Raw genomic sequence first — 10104 nt, forward strand, 5'->3', positions numbered from 1 at the left:
GGCGGTGCGCAAGACGGGGGACGTCCTCGGGGAGATGTTCGGAAATGCTGCGGCTTCTCGACCCCTTGTGTGCTGTAAGGGGCTTCCTGCTTGCGGGCCCCTGTCAGTCTTTGCCCGGCGTCACACCGGCGGGTTTGCTCGTGTTACTGCGTGTGTGCAGTGTGCATATGTGTGTTCTCTGCACCAGGCCGCCGGGGAGCAAGGCAGGGCAAGTGTGGGCCCCTGAAGGATCCACGGCCTTCAAGTGTCTCATCTCGGCCAGGTTCTGCGCTGCGCTTCTCAGCAACATCTCTGACTGCGATGAGACCTTCAACTACTGGGAGCCGGTGGGTGGCTGCTGCTCCTGCAGCGCTCAGAACGGCTCAGGTTGGAGGGGAGCTCAGAGCCCACCCAGTCGCCACCCCCAGCCCATGGGGCAGGGGCTCGCCCCCCGACCAGCTCAGGCTGCCCAGGGCCCCATCCCACCTGGCCTCGAGTGCCTGCAGGGATGGGGCACCACAGCTCTCTGGGCAGCAGTGCCAGCGCCTCACCGCCCTCTGACAACAGGATTGCTTCCTCACAGCTAACCCACATCTCCCCTCTTTTAGCTTAAAGCCATTCCCTTGTCCTGTCCCCATCAGGCTCTGTACACAGTCACTCCCCTCCTGCTTGTAAGCTCCCTCCAAGTACAGGCCGGCCACAATGAGGTCTCCCCACAGCCTTCTCTTCTCCAAGCTGAACAAGCCCAGCTCCCTCAGCCTGTCTTCAATCAGAGGTGCCCCAGCCCTCTGAGCATCCTCGTGCCCTCCTCTGGACCCGCTCCAGCAGCTCCGCATCCCTCCTGTCCTGCGGGCCTCAGGCCTGGGCACAGCACTGCAGGTGGTATATTTCCAGCCTGGATCTGGCCTGCACGAATGTCGGCATTCTGCCACCCTTTTGATAAATTGTGTATTCAAACTGTCTGTGGTGTGAAACACTTCATAAATACATGTTAATTTCCATTTTAGACACACTACCTCATTTATGGGAAGGGGTTTCAGACATGGGAGTACTCTCCAGCCTATGCCATCCGCTCCTATGCGTACCTGTGGCTTCATGCCCTACCAGCCTTGTTCCACGCTAGAGTTCTGCAGACTAACAAGGTAAATCAGATGCATCAGAATTGCTTTTGTGATTAATAAATACACCTTTAGTTTGTAGTACACTGCTGCTTTGTTTATTGTCAGAATTAAGAAACAAGTTAGTGTTTTTATAAACACTAAGTCTACAAATGCTAACCTCACTGTAAGGGTTTGCAAAGGTTTGTGAGGTAATTTGAGAAGAGCTAAGGAAGAGCGAGCAGGCAGTTGTAGAGAAGCTCTGCCAGGCTCAGTATTGGTCCAGGAATTGTCCCAAGAGGGCAAGTGTTTCCTGCCACTTTGTAGTTACTTGGTAGCTGTGGGTTCTCACTGACCCCTGTGAGCTGTCGCTTTATCCCTTTGTCTTATAAGCTTGTTTTCTACTCCTGCTATTAGTGACTGTTTTGATATTTTTTTTTTCTAGTAAACTATAAGTACTATAGTATTTTGCAAGATAGAATAAAAATAATTCAGGAATGTTTTAAAAAACAATAGTAAGAACAGCAAAAAACAGATCGGTGGGCTTTCCTTCAGTTTACTTTATTTGTTGTGAAGGATGTTAGACTTAGAGGGCAAGCCTTTTGCTGCCAAGAGCTGTATCCATCCTTTGGTGCAGGATCTGGACCTCTAGAAAGAAGTTCATTCACTGCTGTTGGTGTTGCTCCATCCTGTTAGAACCTGTGCTGTGTGGACTCACTTGTTAGCAGTAGGCGCGTAAGCTTCATTGCAAACCTTGTTCTGAATCTGAGTACATCTCCTAGGTTCTTATCTTCTATTTCCTACGATGCTTCCTGGCATTCCTGAGCTGTGTTTGTGAACTCTACTTTTATAAGTGAGTATTAGAATATGTCTGTTGAGAATATTTTGGAGCAATGTGGGTAGCATACTGTTACTGCCAGAGGAAGTACACCCTGAAGCTGATGTATAAATGTACAAATGGGATTACTTCACAGTGAAACTTCAAAATACATATTTGCAAGGTAACTTAATGCTGCTGAACATATCATAGCTTATGAGTTAGCTTGTCTGAGCTGAGTTTTTTATTTTGCCTCCTGCTCTTTCATTTATGACTTCCAAACTATTGTGTTGCACCATGTTTCTGTTGGCCATGGTTTCATTTAAAGAATGTGAGCGAGGCCTTTTTGCCCAGAGAAGAGTTGTGATTGGTGCAAATCTTAGAATGATGATGATACAGTTTCTTCATGAAACTTTTTGAGTGGAAATTACGCTGGTAGAAGCCAAGTTTTGCACTTAGTATAGCTTAGGAAGATCTTAAATACAAAGCGGTCTTCAAGGCAGTCTTCAAAGTGCTTTTAGTGTCTGAGTAATGAGAGTCACTCACCTTAAAGCTCTTGGGATGCTCTGTGGATTGTTTGTGGCTTTGCATGCGTTACTACTATTATTTCATGTACTGGGATTATCTTTGTGGTTTCAAATTCTCTTTTGCTTCCTTAGGGCTGTGTGCAAGAAATTTGGACTACATGTGAGTCGTCTTATGTTGGCTTTCTTAGTACTCAGCACAGGGATGTTTTGTTCATCGGCAGGTGAGTTTACATAGCAATGACACCAGCAATGATCTTATCCATAAAAACTAAAGGCATTTTAAGAGAATTTCTGTTATTCTGTATGCAGTGGTCCAAGGTATTTAAAGGGAGTATCGGCCTGCCTTCCTTGAACATGTTCTAATCCAAGGAGGATTTTGTCTTTTTCATCCAAAGAGGGGCTTTGTCTTTTTGTACTTTGGCACTGTCACCTGCCTTTGTGTCCTGTCCTCTGGCTGGCTGTACCCATTTGCCAAGCCAGCTACCGTAAGGCTGATAAAGCACCTGCTGTAGTATTGAGTGAGGTGTGAAGACAGGCTTTGAGGAAAGGCTTGTTCTATTGTGCGCATGCAGAAACCAAAATGGAAATATCATAGCTTATGAGTACTACTATTTCCCCTTTTGTCTTTTATTTTTTGAGTGGTGAATGGTGAAATGACACTGCAGGAACAATGTAGGAAGTCCTCAGTCTCCTTGTGCTTCGCTCACTTTTCACCAGTCTGTACCCAGTTGTTTCAGAGACTGTGCCCTGTCAAGTCACATTTCCTGCTGCTGCTTGAGCAGATACTTTCCATTTTCTTTCTCAGTCTAGCAGAATATAGAAGGTAAAGCAGGTGTTGCAAGTGGTGTTCCACTGCAGTCTTAGGTGCTGTCAACAGGTAACTAACCACTGCCGGGTGCCACTGAGGAGTATTTCTGGCCTTGAAGAGAGTCCTCTCTGAAATGTGAACTTGCAATATAGCATCCCACCTCCAGTGGAGTGAAGGAAGTGTTATTGGCCTTATTTTGTATCATGTAGTTTTGTATCATGGGAAAGCTGTGCTAAGCCTTTTTTTTTTTTTTGTGTTGCAGCTTTCCTCCCAAGCAGTTTCTGCATGTATACCACGGTTATTGCCATGACTGGTTGGTATATGGACAAGACCTCTATAGCAGTGCTAGGCATAGCTGCTGGAGCACTATTGGGCTGGCCTTTCAGTGCAGCTCTTGGGTAAGGAGGGGAGAACCCAGGAACTTGGCATTTTGTCTGTTTCTTGCCTGTCTGGGAATGATAATCTCCAGTTGGCGCTTGGTCTCTGTTTCAGGCTTCCTATTGCCTTTGACTTATTAATACTGAAGCAGAGGTGGAAAAGCTTCTTAAACTGGTGTGTGGTGTCATTGATCCTGTTTCTGGTGAGTCGCTGTAACAATGCAGAGATAGAGTGAATTGGGTTCACAAAAGAAGGAGCAAGTTCAGTTAACAAAATCACTCACAGCTGTTGGGTGATCCAGGTAAAAGTTTCTGGCATCCTGCAAATAACAGATGCTTTCTTTCAGGTGCCCCTGGTAGTTGTGGACAGCTATTACTATGGGAAGCTGGTAGTTGCACCTCTCAACATTGTTTTATACAATGTCTTCACCTCCCACGGACCTGATCTCTATGGTGAGTTTAAGAGAAGATGCAGGAGGTCATGCTTTTCTTGTTGCTGTCAGGGGACAGTTACACACCAGGTTTTGATGGCTGATCTTTTTCTGATGCACTCAGAGACATCCTGCAAGCTTTGAAGAATAGCAGTTCCAGCTCTTTTGCCACAGGATGTCTCTCTCAAGCTCTTATTTGACAAGGCACCGTCAAATATCTCAAGCTGGTTCTCTGTGCTGTGAATTAAGTAGCCTTTATTCACTTTGAAGCCCTGCTGGCCATCATGAGATGTCTCAACAACACAGTATCACAGCAAAGTGCTGTTAATAGCAAATTTGTCTGGGTGTAACACAAGTGTAGTAGGCACCAGTGGTGTGTGTATGTGTGTATTTGTCAGCTTTAACCCAGTTCTTGGCTACTATTATTCTTCACGGTCAGGCTGCAGAACCTTGGGAGGATAAATAGCAGTGCAGAACCCACAGTTCCTTCAGTTCATATCAGGTTCCTGATGTGTTTATGTTCTGTGGGGTTACCATAAAGGCATCTTTGAGACTCTGGAGAAGAAAGAAAGGGTAATAACCTGCTAGAATCATGCTGCATTTCAGCCAATTTGGCTCACAGAGGCAACACCTGATCTCCCCATTTCTTTTGGATAAACAAATTAAGAAGAAAACAGTCGTTCTGAAGACTGAGTGAGAGAGAGTCAGTGACAAGTAATGATAACCATGCTTCGGCTCCTCCTGCCGTCTTTTTAGAAGTTCTTTAAAGTAAGAGCTATCAAGATACTCCCCTATACACTCTGAAGAGCTTATAGATACTCCCTCCTCTTTTTATTTTTTTCCTTAAGCAGTGTAAAAATTACTTACGCTTTACAGGGGAAAAGCTGGTGCTTTGCTTAAGCTTATGAAGGAGACAGAGCTAAAGGCAGTATTACTGTTTCATTTTGTCAGGTTTATGTTAGCAAAAAGTGAGAATTGATGCAGAAGGCCATTTCAGACAGTGTGCAGGTAGACATGGAAATTACTGCTGTGAGAAATAACTAAGCTGGTGACCTCAGTGGAACTCCTGAAGATCGTAGAAATAATTGGTGAATGTCAAGGAGCATCAGTGTTGTCATCAATGATATCTAATCAGTAGGCAACTCATCTGCCTTTCAGGACTTTCCTGATATTGTCCCTTTGGAATATTGAGTGACCTTGGTCAGGTCTGAATCTTGGTGGCAGTGCCATGGTGCTTGTTTGGGAGCTGCTGCTGCACCAAGTAATTCACACTACATGCTTTTAGAGATGGAGAGTGGGAGTGTTACATTTCTAGTAGGGCTCCAGAGTGACAAGTAGAGACTTTGAGGTGCTCAGGGCAGGTTCTTTGCAGCATCTGTCATACTTTTTGAGATATTCTAGGGAGGGTTTGGCAGTGGTTGGTAGTGAGGCTTTCTCTGGCTGTGCCCTGCAGGCCATGTTCAGTGGTTTGTTCGAGGGGCTGTTTTGGTGGTGCTGAGTGGTGACTTGTTCCTTGTGCTGAGACACTACATGGCACCAGCTGCTTTGTTGTGGTCCTTTATCTCTGCAGGAAGGCTCTGAAGTCTGTCGCTGTGAATTTTCTGTAATGAAAACTTCAGGCCCTGCCTTTGAGTTTTGGAATGGGCCTGTGCCTGACATTTTTCGTACTGGAGCATGAGTTGTTTCCAGCAGCCTTCAGGGACCAGTTTTTTCTGAAGGGTTTTATTCGTAGTGACATTCGCATGACCTCCTCAGGCTAGTAAAAGATTCTGCTTGAAACTGCTCTTCAGTGCAATGTGGTCAGGACAACGTGAGTTTGGAACTTCAGAGCTTCATTGTAAGGGAAGATGAAAGGCTGTCCAGTGCCTTGCAGGTTTGCAACTGGGATTTCCCAGCTTTGATCTTTGATGTGATGGGAATAATTAACCCATATCATCTTCAGTGTAAGCACTGCAGTATTTTTTTTGTTTGCATAAAGACTTGAGTCTTAGAGAAAAGGCTGTGTTTGTTTTTTTTTGTTTTTTTTTTTCTTCAGCAATATCCTACATCTGCACTAATATTTCTTATTCAGACTCACGCGCTGAGGATTGTACTGTTGTGGGACTGAAAAGAATTATGAGGCATGTGGAAGGAGAGAGAAGATGAGCTAATAATTCACTCCCTTAAGGACCTCTGCTTCCCTAAACCTGAACTTGTAACTGCTGTTTGCTTTTAGTGCTAACAGCTGCGTGTTTTGTATATTTCAGTTGCTTGGAATTCTGATGTTAATAGAGCATCTTCTAATCATGTTAACAGTAGGAGCTGCAGAGGATTGTGGGTTTTTTTGCTACTTCTCAATTGTCTGATTAATTGCAACACAGACCCTTCTCTAAGTGGCTGTAAGTGTGGGAAATTGCTATGGCACATGACTCTTGTCACAACAGTGCAATGATTTAAGCACCCTCCTGTCACTCACTGACTAGTTGAGCTAATCACACTGCAAAAGTGGCAAGTGTGTGGAGAGGACCCAGCACTCCTTATTGTTCAGGATTTTAAGCATCATGAATTAAGCATCCAATTAAATGATTGTTAGATGGGAATTTCTGTCAGTCCTTGCAACTAATAGTGTGTAGTATTAGGAGGCGGAGTTGGCCTGCTCCTGTTAAAAAGTACATTTAAAAACCAGGGAAACCTAAAAAAGTTCTGCTGCTGAGGAGGTAACAGAGCTGACATCTGGATGAACTTCAGTTGTTGCTGTGAAGTGTGAATCTGAACTCTTGTCCCTCTTAGTCCATTTTCTGTTCCTGCTGAAATGGTGTATAAATACATCATCACTCCAGGCTGATAATCATCTTCTATTAGCATTGTGTGGTTTTGTGTTGTATCTTTTACTTCTCTACAATTAGAATGAATTTGGAGTAGAATTTCCTCATTTCACAAGTTTCAGCCTCTTTTTTTGTTTTGGAGGCTTTCTTAGGGCAGGGGTGAGTTCTGTGTTGCAGAACCTGTTTGTTGCTGGGCAAGTCTGACTGTTAAAGTGGCTTGTGATACATGAGCAGCACGTGTGATGTTGACTATGACCCAGTGGAAAAAAAGTGAAGTCACTTATGACAAAGAAAACAATTATCTTTTGTGCACACCTTTTCCATTCTTTGGTTTCAATATATCTGCAGTGCAGAGAACTGCTGTCTGCTGCTGGGTATCTTCCTTGTGTCAGGCAGAGAAGGAATGAAGTTGCTATGACACCCAGTTCTCATGCATCCTTGTGCTTAAATACTCTTTCCCTTTTTCTTCTTTCAGGTACAGAACCATGGTCCTTCTATTTCATCAATGGCTTTCTGAATTTCAACGTGGCATTTATTTTGGCACTGCTTGTGCTACCACTGACTTGTCTCATGGAGAGTCTGCTTCAGAAATTTCATGGTGAGTGCAGGACGGATATGAGGATTTGCCAAGAGCAGCTTTTCTTTATTAGAAGTGAAACTAGGATCAGGGAAAGTTTATGGAATGAGAGCAAAGTTCCTAGAGCTCATTACTTGGTTCAGTATTGACCCCACAGTGGAATTACTGTGTAGAAAGAAGAGGCAGTGAGATGCTTTTGTGCTGTCTACAAAAGGGCAGGAATGTGCTTTTCCTGTTTAAGGATGATTCCTGTGTTCTCTGTCTTCACCTCAAGAATAATACTGTGTTGTCAGTGCTAAACTATTCATACCCAAAATAAGCTTAACAAGTTCTACAGTACACAGTCTTCAGCCAGGCATGCAAATACATTAGCAATAGCCCTGTCAGAAATTTTAAGGTGGAAAGAAACTACGTGCCCATTGCTGTTTCTGTCTTTTCTGCAGCTGGAAATGGCAGCCGTTCCTGCATACTTCTCTGAAACTGTTTTTTTTTTATCAGTGCCATAATGATTACTGCAACATCTGGGGAGAGCAGAGTTGTTTCTAGCTTTTCCCTTATTGGTGCTGAGCCTGCCAAAAGGCATTCTCTGGAGTCTCGTGCTACCCATGTTGGGATTGAGCCTGGGCTCTGTCTGCTGTGAATGGGCACTCTCTAACTTGCAGAACTGAGCCCTGGCAGACAGTCTTGCTACTGTCTGCACTGGGAAGTATTCCCACAGGCATGGATATACTGAGAGTACAGAAAGGAGGGACTAGAATATCCCCTACTTCATACTGGGCTTTCTCTTAAGTAAAATAACATCAGTTGGAATACACGGTGTCTGGCATATATATATATATATATATATATATATACACATATATTATATATATGTAAAATATATATAAGGAAAGATGTGTTGAGAGCATGAATTTTTCCCTTGCCATTTTCCAGAAGAGGGCTCATTAAATGTCAGCTGAGGCCTCCAGTTTCATCAGCCCAGCTGGGGCTCTGTTCTCTGATTTTTTACTAAATACAAGAAACAGTAATATCACAGTCTTTGCTGGTAATGTATGTTAGTGGTTATTTGCAAATATATGTTCTTTGGATGTGACTGACAGGCTGTCAGAAACCAGTAGGAGATCCTGTAAATGCAAGATTTCCTGCTGCTCGTTTGGTGTTCTTGCTTTTAACAGCAGGAGCCACTCTGCTGAGTGCTTTGTTCTTATTGTCTGTGAAACATTGTTAGCTTAATTGTTTCGCACTGCTGCTGGGAGTAGCAAAGAGGCAGAAAAGGGATTGAAAAATGTTAGGTACTATGGGACCCATCCTCAGAGTGACTAAAATTCAGGGTAACCTATGTTACTTTTGAATCAGTTATTTCCTGCATTGAGCAGAAGGTACCTGAGAGACCTCTTGTGCTGTTATTTTTATAATGAAGCCAGGAGGGTTGTGGAAACACCAGAGCCCAAACAGCCATTTAAAAGCAAAGGATATATCCAGAGGAGATTCATTCTGATCTCTGCATGCATAGCATAATGCACAGCAGGACAGGCAGTTTCTGCCTTCCTGCCTGCCTAAGAATGTCAGTTCTTGCTGGATTTTGCCCCTTATGTGGATTCAATAACCCATTCGCTCATCTCTGCATTTGTCTTCAAGAGTCTGTTGACATTGTTAGTGTTATGGGAAGATGTGATAGTTATCTGAGCAGAATTGTGTGCTGACTGGATGTATTACCTGAATTTTAGCTGCTTAGAACACAGTGCGTTTGCCTGAAGCTTCTGAGTTGGTTCAGAAGAATGAACTTTTGAATATAGATGTGATAATGCTCCCGATGGGTGTGCGTGCAAGAGGAAGATAGTGTGAACATGCAATGTTGCTACTCTGCTGAGTGCTTGTTTTTTTCAGTTCAGAATCTGGGCCGTCCCTACTGGCTGACACTAGCTCCTATGTACATTTGGATCATAATTTTCTTTAGCCAGCCCCACAAAGAAGAGAGGTTTCTCTTTCCCATCTATCCTCTCATATGTCTCTGCAGTGCTGTAGCTCTGTCTGCTCTTCAGGTAAGTTTCTGGAATATGGGTTTTATTTTCTGTTAGAGCTCATAGCTTTAGCTCCAAATTATTCATCTCTCCTCTGAAAGAGGAGAAGAATTGCAATTATTCATCCCTGTTAGAACCCATTGCAGCTGTTCTGCCTAGTTCAGTTTCTGCTCTTGCCCTGAGCTTCCCTCACCACCACAGCTGGTTGCTCTTCTGGCTCTTGATCTCTCCTTACTTACTGCTGCTTTGCACTTCCCAGATGCATCTTGGTCCTTGCATTTGTTGCAGGATCAAGCTCTGTAATGTCAGCAGTTTTGTCTCTGAGAATTACCTTGTGTTTGTTGGAATGTTCACCAGATGACCGTTTAGGATGTTTGCCAAATACAGTCTTAGAAATCCCTAGTGTGTATTTCTAGAATGAATACTTTAATGTACTGTTTGACATCCTTTTGTCATCAGGGTTGGTTAGTGCAGGCAAGTCCTGCAGGAAGTCTCTGGAAGGGTCACTTGCTGATGGTTCACTTGGGAACAACCAAGCTAGAGCTCCAGTAGAGGATGCTTTACAGCTTGACTAGAGGCCTTCCTAAGGGGAACAGCTGAAAAATTTATAAATACCTGTATGGGGCTGCTGAATCATGGCCTGAACCTTTGATTGATCACCTGAGG

The 10104-nt window shown here is 43.9% G+C and overlaps 1 protein-coding gene across 2 annotated transcripts in view; it reads left to right on the forward strand.

Annotated features, from left to right (window-relative positions):
* Nucleotides 1-8: 8 nt before the first annotated feature.
* ALG9 (ALG9 alpha-1,2-mannosyltransferase) overlaps nt 9-10104 on the forward strand; it is a 22306-nt gene continuing 12210 nt past the window's right edge. For both annotated transcript variants that reach the window (XR_004162041.1, XM_010723778.3), the window contains exons 1-9: nt 9-326; nt 987-1121; nt 1859-1929; nt 2553-2641; nt 3491-3626; nt 3721-3808; nt 3953-4058; nt 7316-7438; nt 9305-9459. Coding sequence is in view for 1 of the 2 variants with exons in the window: in XM_010723778.3 (XP_010722080.2) it covers nt 45-326; nt 987-1121; nt 1859-1929; nt 2553-2641; nt 3491-3626; nt 3721-3808; nt 3953-4058; nt 7316-7438; nt 9305-9459 (1185 nt within the window). In the remaining variant the exon portion in view is untranslated. The remainder of the gene's footprint in view (nt 327-986; nt 1122-1858; nt 1930-2552; nt 2642-3490; nt 3627-3720; nt 3809-3952; nt 4059-7315; nt 7439-9304; nt 9460-10104) is intronic.

Source organism: Meleagris gallopavo, chromosome 26 (assembly GCF_000146605.3).
Source record: "Meleagris gallopavo isolate NT-WF06-2002-E0010 breed Aviagen turkey brand Nicholas breeding stock chromosome 26, Turkey_5.1, whole genome shotgun sequence".
In the NCBI taxonomy this organism is placed as follows: Eukaryota; Metazoa; Chordata; class Aves; order Galliformes; family Phasianidae; genus Meleagris; species Meleagris gallopavo.